A 25,343-nucleotide genomic window follows, 5' to 3' on the forward strand; every position below is an offset into this window, starting at 1 on the left:
AGAGGCGAGGCCGTCAGTGAGAGAACTGGCAAAGCAATGGCTCCACCACCACCATCATCACCACCATCAATCACCACTATCACCGCCACCACCAATCACTGTCACCACCACCACCACCACCACCACCACCATTACTGCTATCATAATCATTACCACAACTATCACCACCACCATTATCGTTAATATCACTACCTCATCACGTCAACATCATCACCATTATCAACAACAGCATCCACCACCATCGCTATGATCTCCACCATCACTATCATTACCGTTACTAACATCAGTACCATCATCACCATCATCACCACCACCATGATCACCGACACTCTCGGTACCACCCCCATCATTACCATCTTGACCACCATCACCATCGCCAGCACCAGCACCAGCCTGCCTCTTTAGGGCAGGCAGGCAGAGCCCATCTTGCCTTGGCTATGGCAACACTGTTCAGAAACGGCAGCTAGGGAGTCCCAGCCCTCCAGAAACTGTCAGAAACTCTGATGCCCACATGCCTACGGCCACACAGAACTTGGGCCCCAGGGTGGGGCGGGGCGGCTGAGGCCTAGCATGGAGGAGGATGCTGAACCAGCCGAAGGGGCTGCCATCACCTGGTTCCTCATGGACTCAGCCCGGATGGGGTCCTCAGCGGCCAGCGCAGCACTACTGAGCAGGATGAAGAGCAGGATGAAGTTGGTGAACCAGGTGGCATTAACAATGCGGTGACAAAGGACACGGATCCTGGTGGGGCAGGTTGGGAGGGTGAGAGCCGTGAGATGCCGGAAGTCCAGGCCTCACTACCTTCAGTCTTAGTCCCATCTCCCAACTGAGCCCCTTCATCCCATCCCCTCGACCAGCACCCATGAGGATGCTCCAGCCAAGAATGGGACAGGCGGATCCTCCCTGGGGCAGAAGAAACCCCGGGAAGTCTGCTTGTTCCAAAGCTGATGATTGTAATGATAAAAACTCCAGCTCTCTCCCACATCTCATCTCCTCTCCCTGCCTAAAACTGTCCTTAGAACCAGCCATCACGGTCCCTCTTAGGTGTAAGTAACTGATAAAAAAAAAACCTTTAAAGTACGATTTCTCCCAGAAATACTAGCATTTTTATTCACTTTAAAGGTATTTTATTTTTGTTATGTGCTCGGCACCGAAACCAGCGCCTCGTGCAATGTCAGGCAGTATTGAAGCTACCCCCCAGCTCAGTGCTAGCATTTTTAGACAGAGCCCAAGACTGTAACCTAAGGAATGAGTTATAAGCTAACTAAACAGAGGGAGCATCAAGAGTAGACCTCTTCGGGGAGGGAAGCCACTGTCTCCGAGGGCCTCGTCTGCTACCCCGCATGGCCGCCAAAGCACTACCTACTTATTGGTGGGGCTGAAGATGAAGAAGGAGCTGGCCTCTGGAATGGGCACGGCTTTCTCTTTCAGCTGCAGCTCGGCCAGAGGGCGTGGCCGGGGGCTTATGGGGATCTCAGGCTCGTCTTCCTCATCGTCCCCTGTGGGGAGAGGGAAAGAAATAAGGGGTGTTTTCAAACCTCGCTAGGCCCTAGGCTTCTGTGCTCAGAGTCTTCCTAGGAGCTTCTGAAGCCGCTAAGCAAAGGCCAATTTGGGGCAGTAGGCATTATTAGCAGGGTACAGCCTGGGCCTTCCCCTTTTGGTGTACAGTGCACAATCTAGCTCAGAAGTTCCCCCCAACCTTTTGCAAGTAGGGCTGTGAGCAAGACTAACGGGTCTGGTCGGGAGTGGTGGTGCATGCTTTTAATCCTGGGTTAGGATTCTAAAAACAATAAGGAATTTCTAGCATGGGCAGAATGGAGCCAATATCTCTTGAGCTTTGGCCAGGATTGTGGCCACCGAGGTGAAGCAGAAGGCAAGGAGGAGGAAAAAGACATTCCAAGCGTATGCCTAAAGTGCTCTGTTCGGTTCTCTCCACCAACAGTGCCTCCGCCCCACCCTGTTAACCCGGCCGAGACCCTAGGGCATGCCAACGGCGCCTGATTCTGCTCTCTCCATGGCAGACACCTGTGGGTTCCTCAACCTACCCAAATCACATCCCCACTCCTCCCCATCCTAAGAGGCCCCACCTCTCCCCAAGATGACACTCCCATCTGCCTGGCCCGCCATGGCTGTTTAATTGAAGAGAAGGATTCATCCTTAGCATTAGCATCTTTGCCGCTCCTCTTAATCCTTTATTCCTTTGTCTGTGTTTGTTTTGTTAATTTTATTGCACATATCCCCACCCCCACCCCACACCCCAGTACTGGAAATTGAACCCAAGATCTCATGGGTGAGACAAGCGTGAGGTAAGCAAGCACTCTACTACTGACCCATATTCCCATGCCTCGGCCTCTGGAGGGGCTGGAATTACAGGACTGTGCATGCGGCCCAGATTGCACAGCACTTTTGTCAAAAGCCAATTCAGCTTATTTTTGGAAGGAGGTTAGATATAAATACATTTAGGGGCCTTGGTAAGACCTCTCTCCAACCCACGTGTTCTCTACCCCTGCTCTCGTTGCTCTCTGGCCCCTTCCCTTTCCCCTCACATCGGATTTCCTGCAGCTGGCACCCCCCCTCATCCTCAGGCCAGCCACGTGCACCCAACAGAGGACAGCCATTAGGCGACACAACTCCACGGGAAGCGTTCCCAATATACTCCTGCTAGATATTTAAAGAAATTTCGCCAGCCTCGCTCCCCATACTTCACTTTGGAAAAACATTCCATGCGGTCATTTATTTGATTTGTGGAGAGCCTACAGTGTGCCACGTGCCGCCATTCCAAGCACAGAAAGTCCAGTTGGAGCTTAGAGACACTGAAGCTAACGAGCCGATTCCACAGTAAGAAGTAAAACGCTCAGAAGGACCCATGAGTGCGCTGACCGAGCCTGAGAGCGCTTGTGGCCCAGGTTTTTCCAAGAGGCCGTGTGGTGCTAATCCAGCTTGACTCTGCTCCTAGGGTGCATCATGCCCTTGGTCCAGATGAGCAGGGCTCACACAGCAGCCAGTGGCGACCTGCACCCAGGATGCTTGCCCTCGCTGGTCTGCAGCTCTGTTTTACCCAGCTTCCTTCCCAGGCTGCACTTGTGGATTTTCACACGGTGGCAGTCATGGTTCCATTTCAGATACAGGATAGGGAGTGATCTGCCCCATCGCCATATGAATGCAAATGCCCTTCTTTGGCTAGAACCCAGTGGGCAGGGGCAGGGGACTTGTATGCCCATCAGCCCTGTGCTCTTTGGAAACTGGGTGTTCAGTACTGAAGCGGATAGCTGGAACTCAATACCAGTAATTAAAGCATGTGTGGAATGTTATTTTTGCTATGTATACTGCACGGAGAGGCAGGCCTGCAGGTGCCTTCCTTGAGAGGCTAGGTGCAGAAGGGACATCTCCAGGGTCCCGGCCGCCACATGGAGACGCCCAGGAGACACCCAACAGAGAATTCAGCAGCAGCGCGTTACCTCTTCAATAGCATCCTGCTCCAGCCCGGGCTCCGGATCCTTACCTGGGAAGTCAGCCGAAGGGTAGGGGTCTTTCACCTCATTGACGTTAGATTCGAACTCATCAATTTTCAGCTGTAGAAAGGAACGGTGGAGGTGATGAGGGAGCAAAAATTGATGCTTTTATTTACTGGGCACCTTCCGGAGGGCCGTTGTTCAGCTTCCTGGATGTTCCCTATAACCTGAGAGGCGGGTGGTAGCTGGGAAAAGAAAGCCAGGCCCAGCACAGTAGACGACCTGTTCCAGACTGTGCTGGGAAAAATGAAGGCTTTAGCCAGTCCGAGACTGCCTTCACTGTGTGTTCCCTTCGCTCTCTACAGGAGAACTGAGCTCCCCAGGCCAAGATGCCCGGCCGCTCTGCAGCCCAGGACCCTGGCTCCTGACTCTCTTTCCCCACTCTCCACAGTGGTGAGCAGGGCCTGGGCAAGGCGAGGCTAGCAGGAGTGGAGGGCCAGGCTCCTAATAGAACTGTGGGTGGGCAGGTGGGCTGCCTTCTTCCTCTGCACGGGACACCAGGGAAGTCTGGCTCCCATGCTGAAGGACCTGCGCCTCTCCACACAGGAGTCCCCGGGAGAGATGTGGGCTCTCCCTCCTACAGAAGCAAGGAGATGTTGTCTCCACTACCCTGTGCCGGCTTCCTATCCCCAAAGTGCCCCGAGTAGCATGGGGAGTCAGGGGACTCTCAGAGGCTCTCCAGCCAGCCTGCAAAGGGCTCACCTTGGCGGTGGTGGGGATGCCTTCACCCTTGAACTTCTGCTCCAGCTTCTTAGCCATGGTGGACTTCTCTTCTTCTGACTTGTCTGGGAGCCCCCTGCAGTGAAAAACCAAGGGAATCCAAAGTGGAAGCTGTACGCATGGTTTCAGGGCTGACGACACCCTCAGGAGGATTTCACACCATTGGCTCAGGGGGGCTCAATGGGAAAGAGCAGCACTAGCCAAATCAGAAGGGGGTAGCCCTGGGCAAGCCTTCCCTCTGTGGTAGAAGGTGTGAGCCTCTACTCAAGCAAGACTCTCAGTGGTCATCCATAGTCGGTGTTTGTTCTACTGAGTGAGTGGGGAGTGGCTTTGCACCTGTTTTATTTATTTATTTATTTGTTTGTTTGTTTGTTCTTTCGAGACAGGGTTTCTCTGTGTAGCTTTGCGCCTTTCCTGGAACTCGCTCTGTAGACCAGGATGGCTTCAAACTCAGAGATCCGCGTGGCTCTGCCTCCCAAGTGCTGGGACTAAAGGCGTGCGCCACCACCGCCTGGCGCACCTGTTTTATGTAGGGTTCAGAATGGAACTATGGCCTAAGTTCCAAGCCTGGAAATGGCTGGGACCTTTGCCGGCTTCTCCTCCCTAGCTCTTTCCACCTTGCTTCCAGGAAACGGGCATCCCATTCCTGCAGGCGCGTGTGTTAAAAGAAGCAGGCTCCAGGCTGAAGTTCAGTGACCGAAACTGTGATCCTCCCAACCCCAGCTGCATTAGCCTGGGAACTAGCTAGAAAGTCAAGCCCTCATCCATCCCACCCGGTTCAGGCCGGTTGACACGGACTCTGTATTCCAGAAAACCTCCAGATGGTTCATTTGCAGTTTGAATTTGAGAAACACTATCCAGAAAAAAAACCTATCCCACATCTACTCCCAGTGGCACCAGGCACAGAGAGACAGGACCAATCACAGATGGACAGATCTGCGGAGAACTGAGAAGTCAACCCCTACTTCACAGTAGCCCGAGGCTCCAAAAATACTGACTCCCTTCAAGAGGTACAGTGACTCAATAGCAGGACCGTGAGGAGGGAAGAAAAAAAATTGTTAGAACCCCCTGGGCTCGATCATCGTATTTCTTGAGGTCTGTCTAAAAGACCAACTTGCCTCTAGTTTTGCCCAAAGAACACTACACATGGTGTAACTTCAGAAGGCCCGAATGTCCTGATGGGAGAAGCCTGCCCACAAGAGCGGGTGTCGTGTGGCCTCTGCTCATCTGGCTCAAGGCAGGGACCCCACTTAGAGCTTAGAGGTCATGGCTACAGCCCCGGCTAGCGTTCCAGCTCTCACCCGGAGGACAGCACTCACTTAGACATCTTCCTGCGCTTTCTCTCCTCGGCCTTGGCCTTCTGGGCAGAAGTCAGACTCTCTGCCTCTGCCAGGTTGTCCACAGCGATGGCCAGGAAGACGTTGAGCAGGATGTCTAAAGGTCAGCTAAGGAGCCTTGAGTTGTGGTGCAAGGCAGTTTCTGGGACAGGAGTTTTGCCAGCCCGTGTGTTTCAAGGCCTTAATCCCTGAGAGGGGGGCAGTTTCTTGACAGAGCTACACCCTTGGGAAGACAGGCCCGGGAGCGTAGACGGGTCCTCAGAGAGGCTCGCCTGCAGGTGGGGCCTGAATCCACCGTAGCCTTTGAGTCTTATTCTCCGTCTGCAGATCCCAGCCGCCCGATCAGCATCCCCGGGAGCGAGGCAAAGCAGGGGTCATTGACTTCACCTCTGCCCACTCACCACTCACAGCACGGCATCGGACCGTCAGGACATTAGCACCTCTCTGCCCATCTCCTTCACTCTCCTCTCTGCTTATCTCACCGTTTGGCCTATTCTAGCTTAATCTTCCTGGTCCCAGAGCTCAGGCGGATCCCTGGTCACAGCTTTGTGTCGGCTTCAGTTGTTAACCTGACACACTTGGGAAGAGGGAACCTCCATTTCGGAATTTCCTCCATCGGACTTGCTTGTGGGTATGTATATCTGCGGGGCATGATTTAAAACTGCTGATTGATGTCGGAGGACCCAACCCACCCTGGGCAGGTGGTCCTGGGTTGTACAAAGAAGGTAGCTGAGGGCTGGAGAGATGGCTCAGAGGTTAAGAGCACTGGCTGCTCTTCCAGAGGTCCTGAGTTCAATCCCAGCATCCACATGATAGCTCACAACCATCTGTAATGAGATCTGATGCCCTCTTCTGACCTGTAGTCATACATGCTGTATACATAATAAATAAATAAATCTTAAAAAAGAAGGTAGCTGAACAAGCCAGAGGGATAGGGCTAGTAGTAAGCAACATTCCTCCAAGTGGTTCCCAACCTTTGGGTCGTGACCCCTTGGGAGGTTGAATGATCTTTTCACAGGGGTTGTCTAAGACCATCAGAAAACATAGACATTTACCTGACAACTCATAACAGTAGCAAAATTACAGTTATGAAGTAGCAAGGAAAATAATGTTATAGTTGGCGGGGGTGGGGAGTGGGGGGATCACCACCATGTGAGGAACTGTATTAAAGGGTCACAGCATTAGGAAGGTTGAGGACCACTGTACTGTGGTCCCTGCTTCAGTTCGTGACTCCAGGTCCTTGCTTGAGTTCCTGCCCTGATTTCCCTTGGTGACAGACCATAATATGGAACTATAAGCCAAACAGTTTTGTTTTTTTTTTTCTCCTCCAAGTCGGAGGACACCTTGGCTCCTCCCGGCATGCCTCCAGATTTCTGGACCAGGCTGCCCTACCCTCTCCACTGCTAATCTGCTAAGCCCTGGGTTTCTTCCCACTTGCTTCAGGCTATTAGCAACCTCACAGCCGATAGCCCCCATGGCTCCCCAACATCTCCGGTGGAAAGGACTACACTGTTGCTGCTACTACCTTTACTGTGTCCCGTTCCTCCACTCCATGAACCTGGGAACCCCACGGACTGACTTCCTGACCCATGGGGACTCCTGATCCTCCCTGCTAATCCAACGCCCCCAGCTCTTCTCTGCACCATGGCCCAGAGGGGATACAGTTGCCACAGACGAAAAGGATGATGAAGTAAATGCACACGAGCACGCCAGGGTAGGAGGGGCCTCCGTAGGCCATGATGCCATTGTACATCACAGAGTTCCAGTCTTCGCCTGTCAGGACCTACATAAGGGGGTGCACAAGATGAAAGGACACATCACCCCAAAAGGCCTTTGTCACCTGTCAGCTCCCCCGGTCCCCAGGTCCAGGTGATTACTCCCTACGGTCCTCACTGCTCCTCCTCCAGTTAGCTACAATGTTATCAAGGTGCAGCGGGCTTGGAGGAGGAGTGAGTGGGTTCTGGAGAGGAGCACAAGACCAAAGGGCTGCCTGGAACGGTTGGAAAAAGTCTTATCAAGCCTCTCCAGGACCAAGTTGGATCATGGGGCCACCACTCTGATCTTAATCCCCAGGCTGAAGTGGACCACACTCAGACAGGCCTCTGTTATCCTGACCTCCAAAAATAGTACCACTGTCAAGTCCCCTGAAAAGCACCATCCCTGGCCAGCCAGTGAGGTAGTGAACGGTACAAGGGCAGGATGAAGCCGTCTCCAGGGCAGACTGGTTGTCCCCTACCACTCCTGCTGGTATGGCATGGTAGAGTGACTTGTGAGATGCTGCTGACGTGAAAAGGAACATTTCCATGTTCAACACTAAGAAAGCTCCTCTGGGAGCCTGCGGCTCTGAAGGTCACTCTCTGAATCGCAGCCATGATCCCTTGAGTGGCTTCTCATAGACAGGTAGTCCTTATGCCTCTCCTGTGAGTAATGGGTCTCAGACGCCTGTGGTTTTCCCAGCTTGCAGAGGGAGCTTTCAGCTTGTCTAACTTTTTCCTGGAGATGTGAGCAGCACACTTCCAGTCTACCCCAAGTGTTTACATCAGCTGCCACAGCACTGTGCCAGGCACCAGGGACCAAAAGAAACAGACAGGCTAGGCATCATCAGGCACAGCTCCAGGGAAAGAGACAAATATTATAGTATTACAATGGCCCAAGAAGGTACAGGCCATAGGGAGTGAGAAGGATGTTGAATTTAACCAACAGGTCAGAGAGGTAATATTTTCCCAGACATTGAAGCAGGGCTCAAGAACCTCCCAGAACGAGGGCTTCCCAGACAGGACACCTACCTGGAAGACACTGATGAGGGCCTGGGGGAAGTTGTCGAAGTTGCTGCGCCGTACCTCTGTGTCTTCGAAGTCATACCTGCCTCCAAAGAGCTGCATGCCCAGCAGGGCGAAGATGATGATGAAGAGGAAGAGAAGCAGCAGCAGAGAGGCAATGGAGCGGATGGAGTTGAGCAGCGACGCCACCAGGTTGCTCAGGGATGTCCAGTACCTGCGGAAGAGGAGCAGCAAGGTGGCGGCTGGGCAGGGCCGTCTCACTGCTGCTCCCAAGCCCGGGAGGGCTGGAGGCCAAGACTGGAGACTTAACAGAAAAGGGCTAGGGCTGAATCCCTGGCTTCCTGGTGCATGCCTCTTGCTGAACGTCTCTCTGTCTGCCTTCGTTCCCATTCCATACTCCTAGGTGGGGCTAGGGATGAACTTCCATCCTCACTGTGTACACACCTAGAGAGTAAAGACCCGTGCTCATGCCAATGCTGGACAAATGCTTAAGAACATCATAGAGCCGAGTGGTGGTGGCACACACCTTTAATCCCAGCACTCGGGAGGCAGAGGCAAGCAGATCTCTGTGAGTTCAAGGCCAGCCTGGTCTACAGAGCAAGATCCAGGACAGGAACCAAAACTACACAGGGAAACCCTGTCTCGAAAGAAAAAAAAAAAAAAAAAAAAAAGAACATGGTAGAACTCCTTTATCGGTGATTTCAGTTGCCTGGAGCCGGTGGAGGACAGCCTTAAGTCCTATAAATGCAGTGCTGTGATACATTTCCAGAGAAAGACCATCGTCACAAAGATGGTTACAAGACATTATAATTGGATTTTGTATTCATGTTAATTGTTCAGGAAAAGGCACGAGGTAGTTAAGGCACAGTTTCAAGCACCCACTGGGGCCTTGACAAATCCCTGTAGAAGGGAAGAAGCTCAAATGACATCATGTCCTTCCCTCTCTCTGTCTGGTCTGCCCACCCACCCACCCACCCTGGCCTGCCCCATGTCCCCTTTCTTTCTTTTCTCTACCCCTCCCACATTTCTCTCTCTGTCTCTTCCTTCCATCTTCCAGGGCTTCCCTTTTCTCCTTTCTTCCTCTTTCCGGCTCCTCCCTTTCCCCCAACCCCGGCACAGATCACAGTGAGACAGGAGGAAATGGGCATTAAGCCGTGTGAGTGGAATTCATCTTCCCCAGAGGGCAGTGATTTAAGGAGAAAAAAGGAGGCCTCGGCCAGGCCAAGACCAGACTTGGTCAGCCCCTGCAGCATCAGCCTCTCAGGGGCCCCCCACCGCCGCTGCCGGCACTCACTTGGTGATCTTGAAGAGCCTCAGGAGACGGATGCAGCGGAGCACGGAGATGCCCAGGGGCGTCATGGCTCCCGACTCCACCAACAGAATCTCCAGGATGCCGCTGCACACCACGAAGCAGTCGAAGCGGTTGAACACGGACATGAAGTACTGGCGCAGGCCCAGCCCATACATCTTCATCAGCATCTCAATGGTGAAGAGGGCCAGCAGCACGCGGTTGGCGATATCTGCAGAGGGTAGCAAGGGCCCCAGCACGGCTTCCTCCCCTCCTCGGCCTCCTAGCCTCTGCCCCAGGTGAGCCTCTGCCAGCACGCATGCCCTCCCTACCTTTCCAACCCACTTAAGCCCTTTGGATTCCTAGGACCTAGGAAAGGGCCAACAAGATGGCTCAGTGGGTAAAGGTGCTTGCTGCCAAGCCTGAGGACCTGGGTTTGATCCCCAGAAGCCATATGGTGGAAGGAGAGCTTCCCCTCCACAAAACCAATCAATCATCAATCAAGAATGTAAAACAGTAATAACAACAACCTGGTGAAAAACCTGGTGCATTTTGTCCGTCAAAAGAACCTAAATCTGTATTTCCAGCAGGGTAATCCATACCCACGTTAGCAGGAAGAAAGTTGTATAAGTTCATGAAGGTCCAACCTTCCTCATTAAACACCGTCTGTCTTCCTGGCAGAGAGTGGGTGGGCTTCGCTAAAGGCAATCTGCTCTCGTGTGCTTTGCCCCATCTGGGATGCCCATTCTCCGTAATTGTTTGTCTTTCTTCACTGCTTCACTTCGTCCTTTCTAATGTTCATTTATCCAGCTCTAGGGTCAATTCCACGACGCCGAATCCAGCAGATACAGACTTTCACGTACTTGCTTTCCCACAATTCTATTCACACCGTCTGCTTGCTCTTTCAAATGCTCTCTCCACCACCATCCACTCTGGCTTCTGTGACACCACATTCCTTGGGGTTTCCCTGAACTGCGCCCCTGTCTTCTCCTAATTCCCGCTGCCCCTGCATTCTTCACCAAGTCCCTGGTGATGTTCTATGATCACAGATCCAACACTGCTCCCGCCAAAGATGCCCACCTCTAATTCTCCAAAGACCCAGCCTCTGTATTGCGACCCAGACTCAGTTTTCCATCAGCTTCTTTGACACTACCCATTAGAATATCTCAAAGGCACCTCAAACTCAATATGGCCAGCATCACAAGGGTGGATGTTGCCTATCATCCCACACTTGCCAAAACTGCCATCTTAGAAAGTAAGACCACCACCGTCTGCTGTCTGCTCAGTCTAGGAACCCCAGATCCACCTCTTGATGGGTAGTGTTCCATCTTCACACGGGTTTACTAACACTGCCGGATAATGTGTAACACAGTCAAAGGCTCTGAGGAAGACTAGCTGCAATGAGTGAGTGAACAGATGGGTGCATGCATGCATCTGAAGGGCAGAGCATCTTTAAAGCTCTAGTCTCTATTTCATTCACTTTAAACTTAGTCTCTTCTGTGGTGTTTCAGCATGCCACGTACCTGCTCAGCTCACTCCCGTGCATCAGGCCGGTGACTCTTCCTCAGAGCAACTGTGTTCTTTATTTGAGTTATAATTTTCCTCCCATGGGAGCTCATCACTAGAGATGTTCTCTCCCCAGGGATTCATATGCCTTGGCTTGAGGACATTCCTAAAAGGGTGCTTGTGTCTGTCTCTGGTGGACTCCCCCAGGGTTCTCATTGTCTTTATGGGTCTGTCTTAGTTTACCCTCCCTGCACTGTGAAAGGTGCTGCTGCAATTTGGACCCCATCCCCACACAGGACACAGGTTGGAGCTTCATTTATCACTTGTGGCATGTTTCTTCCCTCCTAGAACCTCCAGGAGAGGGAACTTCCAGACTCCTTGTCTATCTCAATGGGCAATAACGTTTTAGATCCCCTTACATGGAAGCAGCCTTTCCAGGCCCTGGTCTAAGCAGGTGTTCTGGTTTTTGTTCCCCACCTCACACAGGCCTAGGGTCCTGTCTCTGGTCTCTGCATAGACATGAAGAGCCCAGTTACCACCCCTGAGGGTTTAGGCCTGGGTGTCGAATGTCTCTGCAAATGAGTTCATGAGCTCCTTGCCTCTGCCACCCAGAGACATTCTTATTATTTATTATAGCTTCAGTGTGCAAAGTCCCCCACAGGTTCATGCATTTGAACTATTGGCCCTCATCTGGTGGCGCTGTTTTATGTCAAATCTTTAAGAGGTAGAGCTTGGCTGGAGGAAGTATGTCATTGGGGCAGGCCACGGAGTTCAGGGCTCTACTTCCTGTCTACTCTTGCTTCATGACTGTAGGCACAATGTTACCATCCACCCCATGCTCCTGCTCCCCCTGTCATAACTGACTGGACCCCTTCTTAAGGGGCAAGCCAGAATGAACTCTTCCTTCCGTAAGTTGCTTTTTAGGTAATTGTCATAGCAATGAGAAGAACCAATATGTCATTCCTTGAGACGCTATTATAACTCAAGCCACACTGGTGTTAGTAGTGGGAAGGGTACCTAGCTATGGGAACTGGCTCTTCTTTTTCTTAACTGGTTCTTGGTCACCATCCAGAGCTCTGCACACAGTGGCGGCATCCCCTGAAAGGATGAGGCTGGCCCATTCATCTTCTACCAAGGCTGGCCCTTCAGTGCCTCAAATCTGATCATATTATGTTTAGGCTTATAACTGTTTCATTGGCTTCCCTGTACCCAAAGCTTAAACTCCTGATGCACCATGACAGTCCACATGGACCCCTATGAACACATACAGCTCTATCTGTTGTCCATCATGTATGAAGTTCTGTGGCTTCCTCAATTCACCGGACTATTCCACGTGTTTGCACTCACTGCATCTTCTGCAGGAATCCCTGCCAGCTTTATCTCTGTGTCCTTTAGAGCTATGGAGCATGCACATCTCCTCTTGTATTCTTTCTCCTATCATCTTATATTTGCTTTCATTGTCTTTCCTGAATGGGTTGGAAACAGTTAACATCTGACTGGTCCTATGACTAAGTATGCTCCTTGAAGTCATGAGCAATGAATTAACTGTTTGCAGTTCTCTCTCTCTCTCTCTCTCTCTCTCTATATATATATATATATATATATATATATATATATATATATATATATATACACTATATACATATATACACATACATATATCTCACTCACTGCATAGTTACTATATTATAACAGTATTTGAACTTGGATGCTTAGAGCTCTGTTATTGACAGTCTTATGTGCAATGGAATATAACTGAATAATTTGCCTAGATACCTGAGGAAACAACTGCAAATTGTCCCTGTGTATCATTGGCACTGCCCTAAATCAGAAGGATGCCAGGGGGAAAAGTGGGCATGCCACCTTGCCTTCTGATGCCTCTATTCTCCACTGTGAAAGGAGGGAGTCGGGCCAATGGACCAACAGGAGTAGTACATCCTTTCTAGAAGACATTGTCAGTCTCATTGACTTCAGCACACCCTACAGCCCCCTCGGCAGGTTTAAGCTTCTCATCCCGAGTGCTCCTTCCTGGCTCCATTCCGTCTGACTCACCTTGCAAATGGGTCAGCCACAGTGGCTGGTTATGGTGCTCTGAAGCAATAGACAGGGTGTTGAGGGCGACGATCAGGATCACCAGCCAATAGAAGACCTTGGATTTCACCAGGTCGTGGCACTTCCAGCGGAAGACACGATTCCACTGCCTCCAGTGCCGACTGCAGGAGATAGGAGAATCGGGATCCATCACTTTTTTTTTTTTTCTGAGACAGGGTTTCTCTGTGTAGCTTTGTGCCTTTCCTGGAACTCACTCTGTAGACCAGACTGGCCTCAAACTCACAGAGATCCGCCTGGCTCTGCCTCCCAAGTGCTGGGATTAAAGGTGTGCACCACCACTGCCTGGCAGGATCCATTACTTTTAGCCACACTCACTTTCCTCTCTGGGCATGCAAGAGAAATGGAGGGCATGGTCTAGGTCAATTTAAACCTGGCTTCCTATTAGTTAAGTTTTGCCTTTCAAATGAGAATGATAACAACTACAATCTTCCAGGTGATTGAATGAGACAAAGCAAGCAAAATGCTTAGCATGGCATCTGATACAGAGAGAAGCCAGGAGCACCATGCATTTCAATTCCCACTTAAGAACATTGTGGTGGCCAGGTAGCAGTGGCCATGCCTCTAATCCCAGCACTTGGGAGACAGAGCCAGGAAGATCTCTGTGAGTTCGAGGCCAGCCTGGTCTACAGAGCGAGATCCAGGACAGGCACCAAAACTACACAGAGAAATCTTGTGTCAAAAAAGAAAAACAAAAAACAACATTGTGATGCCAATTCTACCCATTTTAAACGGGAGTTTTACTAACTCAAAGAGGATTTCCGGATGGGTGTGTGGGAAAGGCGTTTGTTCTCTTTCTTAGTTAGCATGCCCTTTTGGTGAGCGACCTCACAGCACTTACTAAAGTTTAGGTTTACCTATCCTTGACTCAGCAATTCCACTTCTAGAATTCTGCCCAGAATGGCACATACTTTACCAGGAAGAATTGATTAAATATAAAATGGTGCATCTATACCATGGGACATTTTATAGCCAAAGTTGCAATTGATAAAGATATGTGTGCCCATGTGCGTGTATGTAGGAGGGTGTGGTGCTGGAGAGATGGCTCAGCAGTTAAGAGATCTGGCTGCTCTTCTAGAGAATCCAGTTCAATTCCCAGCACCCACGTGGTATCTCACAACCATCTGTAACTCCAGTTCCAGGGCATCTGATGTCTTCTTCTGGCCTCTGTGGACACTAGGGATGCACGTGGTGCACAGACATGCATGGAGGCAAAACTTCCATACACATAAAATAAATAGCCCGGCAGTGGTGGCGCATGCCTTTAATCCCAGCACTTGCGAGGCAGAGGCAGGCGGATCTCTGTGAGTTCGAGGCCAGCCTGGTCTACAGAGCCAGACCCAGGAAAGGCACAAAGCTGCACAGAGAAACCCTGTCTCAAAAAATAAAAAAATAAAATAAAATAAAATGGAAATAAAAATAAACAAATACATTTAAAAGTGTATGTCTTCATATATGAACATGTACACACAAGAGTGAAAACCGAACTCAGCAGAAAATTTTAAGGAAAAAAATATGTCACAAAATAGTGTGTATTCATTTACTCAACAATATCTTCAATATCTCCTATATACCAGTCACAGTTTTAGTCTTTATGGTGACAGTAATAATTAACACGAATAACCTAGTATATAAAAAGCATAACAAGAAAAAATATCCTGGTGTGTGTGTGTGTGTGTGTGTGTGTGTGTGTGTGTGTGAAAGATGAAAGCACAGAAAAGATCTTAGTAGAATACATATCTGTTACCATGGTGACTTCTTTGAAGGGCAGCAGGGACCTCCATTTTTTTCTTTGCTGTTTTTCTCTCTTGTTGGGTCTTTCAAAAGTTATAATTACGTATGAATTTGAAAAAGGACACAGCCTTCTTCTTGCCACTGACTTCTTAGCTGGGGCCCCCTCCTTCCTGCATGCCACCCCATACCTTCGCTCTTTCCTCTTGCAAGCTCCCAACACCCAGCGCCATCCTCTCAGAGGGTATAGCCAAATGCCCTCTCCAAGGGCTCCTGTTTTACCTTGAGCACTGTATAAATAGGTCATCTGCCCAGGGTCCTCTCTGATTGCACATTCCCTGGGCATCCAGCCACTGCTGAGTCCTCAGAGCAAGAACTGGCCCTGTTTTCTAGATAGGCCTTTCTAAGGGCTCAAGAAAGTGCCATGAGGAGAGGTAGCTGGATTCTGGCCCCGTATCCCGGGTCAGGTACTCACATGAACTGAATGATTTTGTTCAAGCCCTCGATTTCGTACAAGCTCTCTGTGTCCGAGCCCCCTTCATCCAAAGACAGCTTGCCTGGGGACAGGACAGATATAGTTAGCAGCCTTTAGGGTCCCTTGGGAACAGACACGCTTGGTTAGGCATTGTTGGATAGGACACCTATGATGGTGGGCTCTTGGTGGACCACTGCTGGGTCTTCCTATAAACCAGAGTGGCCCGGCTACAGGGCATGTGGCCACCATGGCAGGCCACAGGATGATTTGAGAAGGGCTCAGGATGCACTGGGACTCTACCGTCTTGAGGTGCAAGGCTTTACACAAGACATTGATGACCCTCTGAAAGCAAGCACTCTACCTTCTCAGTGGGTCTCTGGGTGCACTGGCTAATTTTACGTCAACTTGACACAGAGTAGGGTCATCTGAGAGGAGGGAACCCCAATTGAGAAAATGTCTCTGTCAGACTAGGCAGGAGGCAAGCCTGTAGAGCATTTTCTTAACTAGTGATTGATGTGGGAGGGCCCAGCCCATTGTAGGTGAGGTCCTACCTGGGCTGGCGGTGGCTCTATAAGAAAGCGGGCTGAACAAACCAGTAAGCAGCACCCCACCATAGCCTTTGCATCATGGAACTGTGAGTGAAATAAACTCTTTCCTCCCCAAGTTGCTTTTGGTCATGGTCTTTCATCACAGCAATAATAACTCTAAGACACCGGGCGTTGGGGGTGGGGGGCTATGTAGAGTTGCACCCTCCAGGGAGTAACTGGGGTGGGGGGTGCTGATCAGCATCAGGCAGGGGCCCAACCTTCTCTCAGGTCCTCCACGTCCATGACCTCGCCCTGTGTGATCCAGCTCATGTAGCCTCGAAGGTCCTCCTCTAGCTGCTGCTTCTCCCGGAGCTTTTGGAAGGTTCCCCTGGACTTGGCCTTCTCCCTCTCCTTCGTGAACTCCCTAAAACAAAACCAAGGAGGTAGGAGGCGGGAGAGGAAAGGGGGCGGGGAGAGAGGAAAGGGGGCGGGGAGAGAGGAAAGGGGGAGGGGAGAGAGGAAAAGGGGCGGGGAGAGAGGAAGGGGGCGGGGCCCACTGAGCTTCCTTAACACAGGACACATCTGAGATAGACGTGTCCTCTTCTGGTCTGGGGCACTGCCTGTGGGCCAGGGACCCTCAGAGTCGTCCCCCCCACGTCTCTCCTTCGCCCAGCCCCACCTCCAGACACATTTCCAAGCACTATTATAGATCTCTGATTTCTTCCCAGACGATCTCATTTTCTCCTTCGGTTTATTCTTGGATGTCAGGGGTGGATGGGACATTCTATTATTCCAACAGAGCCAGCCAGAAAGCCTCAAATTTGCCATACTTCTTGGCCTTTTAAGCTATCCTAAAATGGTTTCTGCTTATAGACTTAAGGCCTGAGAAAATCCTCTTGGACACAAGGGAAACCTCGCAGTCACCAGGAAGCAAAGAACCCGAGGGGGTGCAAGGCACCTATTGACCAATAGAGGGCAGCACTAGGCCACCAAAGAACTCAGTGTGCCCTAGAAGAGACACCAGCTGAGCACTGATCTGATCTAAAGCCCTGGGGCAGGAGGGGGTCTGCCTTTAGGACAGTCACCTCACCCTGGCAGTGTGGTGTCCAGCTGAGTGATCTTGACCATTGTATGCACTAAGTTTTTGGTAGCCCACCCAATGGAGCCCACCCTCAGATCACTCCTCAGAACAATGCCACAAAGTGCACAAAATAAGAAGGTAGAATTAGGAAGGAACTGATCAAAGTGAAACATAACCACAGAAATGTAACAAATGCCGACAGAGGAATGCAGATGCTTCTTCGTTAGCTATGAGGATCCTGTTGCAAGTCTAATGCCAGTTCACCAGCAATGGTCAATGTAAACAGTTCAGCAATGGACACGTGACATGATTTCCATTAGGAGAATCCACAGGCCCTGCTAATGCCACTGTGGTTAGTTGCCTGCATCCATTATTAAAGGAAACACACATTATTTCAGTTAATGCACTAGAAAGTAGAGATGGGTTTTCTCTAACCAACCTCACAGACTCCTCAGTTCTGTGTACAGGCTGTCGGCGTGGGGTGGGGGATGGGGGATGGGGCAGCGGCAGCAGACTTCTGGAGTGAGATGATGTCAACCCAGAAGGGAGCTGAGGCTACAGCTAGCCCCACCACCGTGGCTGGGGTGGGCCGCAGCAGAGACAGACACTCTGCCGAGAACAGCACTCATTAGTGATGGGGATGGGGATGGGCTGGACTGTTCTGAGTACTTTTAACTCATTTCATGATAACCCTAGGAAACAGGTCCTGGAATGGCTCTTTGACAGATGTGAACACTGAGGCATTGAGAGGTTAGGGAATTAGGCAGGGTCCCAGAGCCCCTAGGTAGTAAGTAGTACAAGGATGAGGCAGGCAATCTTGACCAGAAAACGTGTTCTGACACACACCCAGGGCTAGAATCTGGGGCTTACAGGCTCACACGGGGGTGTGGATGCTGGAGACAAGAGGACGCAAAAATGGGAGAGACTGCAAGCTTGAAGGATGCTTCTTCTAGCTAAGCAGGAAGAAGTGTGCCCGGCCTGGGAGCTCAGAGAGGAGCTGAGGGTCTGGGTCCGCTCTCTTCTCCCTTCCACCAGCTGCTACTATTTCCTTACCCGCTCAGGACACCCAGCACCAGGTTGAGGATGAAGAAGGAGCCCAACAGAATGAGGGTGACAAAATAGATCCAGGGCCACTCATTTCCGATGGCATCGTTGACCTGGTCCAGAAAAAAAGTGTAAGTTCAGTACTCTGACTTGAAGGGTAATTCCTGCCTCCAGTTCTGTCCGTCCAGACTCCATAAGGGAAGTAGCCATTTGGGCCCGGTGAGGAGACTTTTTCCAGCCTGGGGACAAGATCCAGGCTGAAAGGTTTTCCCAAGGGACCCTTGCTTTCCTGTGCACCTGGCCCAGGCTAGGCAGATGCTTTGCCCATCTAGTCAAGGGCACCTCTAACCTGCCTCTCCCGTGTACAGTAAGACCCCATGTACAGTCCATTTCTTTACAGCCAGAACTTTTCAAAGTGACAATCCTCTGTGACCTTAAGCCAAGTGTCCTGACATCTCTGAGCATTTTCTCATCTATCTAGCAAGGTTATGGTACGTGCTTTCCTCCTAGACATGTAGGGGAGGTGAAATAGCATGTGTGACATTCCTTTGACATGTTTAATTATCTGCTTCCCTAACGTGAGCCTGCGAGAAATGCTCACACTAATCCTTTATATTTGCAAAGCATTTGACAGTTTTGCAATTCCATCTCCACAGGCAGCACCACATTGTGCTTGAGAGTTCTGGACTGGAGCCAGATGGGTGAGAGCTCAGTGCTCGGCTCAGTTGCCCATTAGATTCATGAACACAGTTGCATAACCTCTTAAAGCCTCAGTTTCCTTACCTGTAAAATGGGGGTGATACTGTCTGTTGTTGGAGCATTAAACAAGAAATGCAACAGAACTAGAAAATACCTAACAAAGAGGTCACTCTAATGAGAAAGCTTCTGTCGTGATGAGACTACGCCAGGCAATGTTAACAATTCTGTTGGTTTCTCCCCAGCTCTCTGGTGTGAGCGGTACATTATTTTTATAGATGAGGAGGAGACTGATACACAGTGATATTTACATAAAAAAGCCATCTCACCCAATGGCAAAGACAAAGACCTAAAGGACCCCTCATCCCTCAAGTGTCCAAGATACAGGACACCAGGAAAGAGTCACTGACATTCTAGGGAAAATTCAGGCGTCGAGACTAGAACTCATGGAGGTCTTAGTATCCACCCCTCACCCCGTTCCTGGGTCTTGCAGACTTTGCACCATGAGACCTGTCCCAGAGAATACCAGACAATCTGTAGGCATGAGGAAGAGGTCATACACCTGCGTGGATACCCAGGGAGGGCAAGGCAGAATCAATGGCACCAAGCCCTTCCTTCCTGCACCCCTAGTGCAGTGGGTGGCTGTGTGAGCCGTGCCCTGAAGCACCACCCCTAGGGAGGAAGCTGTAGCTGTTACATCTGCCTATGACCTTGAGGTACTGGCCTCTGGGCGTGGCCACCGGGGACCCTTAAGACCTGGGATGCACGTTCGCTGACCCTTCTTGGCTACCTCGTGGCTCTGGATGCTGAGATCTTGGACCAAGCCGTTCAGCGTGGGACATAGCTCAGCTTTCCCGGACCCTGCGATAAATCCCCCGTGGTTGTGAATTTACCCCCAAATAAATTCCTTTGATCCTTAAATAGACTCCGTGGATTAATCCTAAACCCCAGTAAGCCCTTAGAAGGCAGGGGTGGCTCGGAGGCTCAGACCCACCCAGTATAGGACATCGGTCCACCCCTCCATGGAGATGCATTGGTACACGGTGAGCATGGAGAAGCCGAAGTTGTCGAAGTGGGTGATGCCATGGTTGGGTCCCGGCCAGCCTCCTCGGCACTCACTGCCGTTGATGGTGCAGGGCCGCCCCGAGCCAGTTCTAGCACAGGGCGATGGCTTCTCGTTCTCCACCGTGGCCACAATGTCTGGAGGCAGAAGGCAGTGCATTAGGCATGTGGACTGGAGCAAGCTGCTCAAGGATCTCGTGAAAGACCAGAGTAAGAGGTGAAGAGGGACAGGACCAGACTGTCACTTCGGCACCCACAGGTGGCAGCAGTCACGTCTTAGAAGAACTAAGAGAACTTTGGAAGGACTGCTCCTAACAGGAACTGTCCCTTGAAGCTCAACTCATGTCGAGGAGTGACCAGAGGGGTCTTCGTACACTCTGAGATTTAAAGAGGGGGCCACTGTCCAGTTGGGGTGGGCCAGGGCAGGGGCTCCCATGCTCTGACCTGAGATTCAGTCTGGGGAGTCAAAGTGGAGCTGTGCAAGTCACAGCGCACACAGGACCAGGGCCACCTTCTAGGGAAGATGCCATCGGGCTTCAGATCACATCCCTCTGCGTCCCCCAAGGGGCCTTTAATTTCCTCTAAAACTTTGTTCTCTCTCTCTCTCTCTCTCTCTCTCTCTCTCTCTCTCTCTCTCTCTCTCTGTGTGTGTGTGTGTGTGCACTACTGCACATGCGTGTGAAGGCCAAAGGTCGACATCAGGTTTCTTCTTCAGTGGCTATCTACTTTATTTCTTGAGACAGGGCCCTGGCTGAACGCGGAGCTCACTGTTTGGCCTGTGCTGGCTGACCCGCAAGCCTCTGGGCTCTGCCTGCCTCTACCCTCCTTGCTGCTGCACCTGGCTTTTTACATGGGTTCTGGGGACACACACGAGCTCTGGATCCTCAGGCCTGCAGAGCAAGCGCTTTGCCCATTGGACTATGTCCCCAGCCACTGAGATCTAGTATTATCATATCATTTTGATAATGCCGTAGAACGCTTTTATCTTAGGATGTTTGATGGCATCCTGCTGACTTCTATGATTAGGTTATCCTTGGAACACAGTGCCCTCACCTTAACACACTTACAGTGTCAGCTTGGAACTCTGAAGATGGGCGGGGAGGACAGGGATGATCAGCTTGGGGTCCCTGGCTCTATGAAGCGGACAGCTCTGATCTGAGAGGGACATTTGAATACTGCTGCTCAGCATTCCTTAATGGCTTGGCACCTCCAAATTTACCCCAAAGCTCATGTCCCTGCTGTCTACAGTGCTGATGACAGCGTGTGGAAAGTCCTGCTGATGGAAGGTGCCAGCATGGGTTACAGAGCGTGGACCATTCTGACGATGGAGAAGCTGCTGTGGGAGACGACTGGGGAGCTGCTAGCTGAAGCCTCCTCAGAGTTCACCCTCAGAAGCTAGGTTTGACCCTGCATTGATGGATCCTTGCCGTCCATGGGTCTGGGGAAGCAAACAGCCTCTCCCCAAGAGGGAGCAAGTGCACAGGCTGGCTGCTCCGGTGAGTCGAATGTCTGGGATCTGGTAGAGTGCTGCGGGCCGCAGGAATCTATCCTAAGAACTCAGCTGGTTATGGCGAAGTCACTACCTGGAGGATCAGGGAATTCCTCCAGAGGAAGCCAAATCCCAAGGAGTTTTTGGTGTTACTTGGCTTGTCATATATCAGTTGTATTCTGTAATGAAAATCATGTGTGCCTTCATAGTTTTCCCAACTGATTTTTCCCTAAGAAGGGCTAACAGTGTGGACTGATCACTCTCTGGACATACACATTCCAGGTATTTGGAGAACAGCCTCAGGAAAGGCTTTCTCACGAATCAGATATCTCCCTGGCCACTTTCAAGGACTAGCAGTAATAACAGTCCACATGCAAGTCTCCTGATTTAAGATAAATTCTACGAGGAGATACTGCCTAGGTGAGGTGGATGTTAAGTAATAGCTTTACACAGTTCAGCTCTGACCCTCCTTTCTTACAGCCTTACTAACTTTATAGACCTCTAACTCCTTACCTAACCACTTCTAGGAATACTTAGATAACCTGTGTGCTAACAGCTATGCTCAGCCAGAACCCCAGTCCAAGTCTCCCTGTAATTATCATCATTGGCAGCATCCGGCCAGGTCCATCCCCAGATGGAGGAAAGTACTTTATCAGCGATACCTCTGTACCCTCTAAGAACAGACTTAAGCATCTGGGCTACCTGTTTAAGAAGACCTGGCGGATGTGCCAATTAAGATTTACTTCCTCCTTTCCCAAACCTTACCTCCAGTTCCAGATCTCCCTTTAACTATCACCAGAGGCATCCAGCTGTACACAGGTTGCCTAGGGACTGAGCACACTTTCCCCCACCCTGCAGAAAAACGGCAGATATCTTGGACAGATAGGAGCCACAGGAAAAAAGAAGGCAGTTTTATTTTCTCCCATTGATCTAACAACTTAAAGACTCTTAACATTTTCTACCAATCATGTTTACCTGAATTTAGCCTTTAGTTAATTCATTTCCCCATTGGTCACTTCCCTTTGGAGTTGCGAATGATAATTAACAGTTATTGCCTCCCTATGTGATTCTTATCACCCCTCCGTTTGACCCTGGATGTCTGGCTTTGCACTGCTAAGGGAATACTCCTTGTAAGTGTATATATACCAGGACTTCCAGGGCACGTGGGGGATGGAGAAGAAGAAAGAGGGTGGATGAAATAGATGGGTAAGAACTTGAGAGGAACAAACTGAGATGGGAGAGAGAAGGAGATGGGAGAAGAGATGATATGGGAAAGAACAAGATGGATGAGAACCTAGAAAGGGCAGAACTAAGATGAAGGAGTTAAGATAGAACCTTGAGGGGACCGCAGATAAGTGTAGAGAGAAATCAGGCAAGAAAGGAGCTAAATATGAGAGCAGAATATAAGCTTGTAACTGACACAGAATAATAAAGTATATGGACTAAGGAGTTTTGTGTACATAGATTCATTTCTTTATATCAAAGATTAATTATCAGCTGGTTGTAGATTCTTCCCGGACCCTGGGAGGGGACTATCGAGGGGCTAGACCCCCATAGTTCCCAATAGTAGAGGGCCATTCTCTTTCTGTATCATCCTCTCTACCTGGAGACCCTGGTGTAGCCCATGCACAGAAGAGCCTGAGCTAAGGATAATGCTGAGTTTCCGGACACTGCTCAGGGCGAGAGCCAGAGAGCCTTCTGAGGTGTCTGCCATCAACATGTTCCTTGCGCTTGGCCTCCGGTCTCTCAATAGAGAGTGGAGTCATCCAGCAGTCACATGACCATAATGTGACAACATTGCATGCAGAGCAGATATGAGTTCCAGCCCACCTGCTTAAAGCCAGGCAACGAGGAGCCTTACCAAAAAAAATGCAAAGCCCATCATTCTTCTCACTAGATTTTGTTTGGAAGAATACAGTCATTCTTAGAAAACTAGGTTCCTGGTCTCACGTCTTCAGCTTATTGCTGCTCATTATAAATGAATTGATGTCATTATATTTGTTCAAATTCCGTATCAGTGGCTCAGACCAAATAAATCACATTTTGGGGGGTCTTATTACCTTTTGAGGATGTGGAGGGATCCTAAGCCAGAAAGTGAGACCTGCTGCTTTAGGAAGGGAAGACTTCCTAGATTCTGGGACCTCGTGTGGGTTGTTTCTGACAAGCCACAAAGTGCCCCCTTTGAATCTCATTCAGTCCGTATCCCGCAGGCCTAATTCGAGAGACAGCTCAGACCAAAGTACCCTATGGCCACAAGGAAAGTATGAAGAGAAATCCAGGCTTCTCCCAGGCCTATGCCTCAATCCACAGGAAGTCTGGAAGATACCGAACTGGGAAGGATGGGGCAGAGCAAGCTGTGGCCAAGGCCATCCTGTGATCCCTGATCCGGGCGGGGCTGTCCTCGTTCCCACTCTCATGAATCTGGGCAGGAAAGAGTGGACAGTGGGCAGGAGAGCTGGCTTGAACCCAGAGCTTCTTTACTAGCTGTGACGGCCTCATGCGGAGTTGACCCGGGGCCTCTACCCCTCCACAGGCCTACATAGCTCACCTGTCCCAATGAAGTAGCATGTCTTGTGCATCTTGCCCTTGAAGAGCTCCAGCCCAATGATGGCGTAGATGATGACCATGAAGAGGACGAGCAGGGCAATGTGGAACAGGGGGAGCATGGCCTTGAAGATGGAGTTGAGGACCACCTGAAGGCCTGTCGCAAACAGCAAGGAGGAGAAAAATAAAGAGTCACTCCCCCCCCACGGTCTCATGCCCTTCCCTCTATACACAGTGGGATACCCAGGTCAGAAGGGGCAAAGGAGGGCTTGGGGGAAGAGATGCTGTCACCCACTGGGCACCCCTGACACCAGCCGAAGGGGTCTGAGCACACGGAAAGCTCGAAGGGCCTTCACATCCAAGCCGGCTCCTTTGCTGCTCAGGGGGGCCGTGTTGGTCTGGATAATGTTAACTTGTTCCAGAATCACAGTGAAGACACTGGAGGGGAGAAGACGGAGAGAAGGCGATCAGCAATCAGAGGAGCCACACCCCCAGTGCTCCGGGACCCTGGATCCTACCTGGGTGAAGGACCTGAAGGGTGGGGTGGGAGGGGGGTGGGGTAGGGGGCAAATGCAGTTCTCAACTGTCAGTGCTGAAGAATTTTATTTTCAAGGAATCTGAGTCTTAAGTTCACCTTTGAGCTATTGGTGATGAACAGGGCTGGATACAGAAAGGGAGGCTTCAGATTGAGATACAAGTATGTCCCGGGCACAGTCCCTCATCGTGAGACTGAGAGCATCACAGTGAGCTGCAGATTAGCCCCTCATTCGCTGATGACCCAGAGAAAAACACCCAGCAGGGAGTTCTCTCCTGATCTCCCTGCGGACAGGCCTTCCAGCCAATGCTGGATGTAGGCCTTCCTGGTTGGTCCCCTCCTCCACCTTCAGAACTCTGCAGTCCATTCAACTTAGGAACATCATCTGACAATGAGCCCTGAGTTCATCATCAACAGTGGCGCCCTGGGAAACAATGATGCTGCTCTCTGATGCTGTAGGCATCTGATATGGCTTCCAACGGGAGCACCTTACAGGGGCCGAGCTGAGTCTGAGGATGCTTCAGTTTGTGGTAAGAGGAGAATCAAATGGCCAGCGGATAACCAACCTAATAGTGTTGGACTGCAGGCTAGTACAGTGGCTAACTGCTCAGCCTCTGGAGCCAAAGATGTTTCTCCGTTTGGCCTTAGGCAAGTTGCTCGGTTCTCTGTATCTTAGTCTCTTAATTCATGAAATGGAGGTTATGGAAAAGTTATTGAAGGATGCTACATGTAATATACATGGTAAGTCCTCAATAAACGTGGCTGTTATAATTAGGCAATGATTGTTAGAAGTGATGTCATAGGCTAACGAAAACTCATTTGCTGAAATTCTGACACACAGTAACTCAGAATGTAACTCTGGAATAGGACTATTAAAATGAGGTCACCCAGGTGGACTGTAATCCAG

The 25,343-nt window shown here is 50.5% G+C and overlaps 1 protein-coding gene across 1 annotated transcript in view; it reads right to left on the bottom strand.

Annotated features, from left to right (window-relative positions):
* The window catches only part of Cacna1s (calcium voltage-gated channel subunit alpha1 S), a 94,881-nt gene that overhangs the window by 52,845 nt on the left and 16,693 nt on the right, over positions 1 to 25,343 (bottom strand). The window contains 15 exon segments of the mRNA XM_037211376.1: positions 612 to 741; positions 1,367 to 1,499; positions 3,503 to 3,572; positions 4,215 to 4,308; positions 5,552 to 5,666; positions 7,232 to 7,352; positions 8,356 to 8,563; positions 9,644 to 9,869; positions 13,196 to 13,356; positions 15,459 to 15,540; positions 16,264 to 16,409; positions 18,120 to 18,223; positions 19,801 to 20,006; positions 23,906 to 24,058; positions 24,197 to 24,339. Of these exon segments, the coding sequence (XP_037067271.1) occupies positions 612 to 741; positions 1,367 to 1,499; positions 3,503 to 3,572; positions 4,215 to 4,308; positions 5,552 to 5,666; positions 7,232 to 7,352; positions 8,356 to 8,563; positions 9,644 to 9,869; positions 13,196 to 13,356; positions 15,459 to 15,540; positions 16,264 to 16,409; positions 18,120 to 18,223; positions 19,801 to 20,006; positions 23,906 to 24,058; positions 24,197 to 24,339 (2,092 nt within the window).

The sequence above is a fragment of the Peromyscus leucopus genome, chromosome 15 (genome assembly GCF_004664715.2).
Source record: "Peromyscus leucopus breed LL Stock chromosome 15, UCI_PerLeu_2.1, whole genome shotgun sequence".
Classification (NCBI taxonomy): domain Eukaryota; kingdom Metazoa; phylum Chordata; class Mammalia; order Rodentia; family Cricetidae; genus Peromyscus; species Peromyscus leucopus.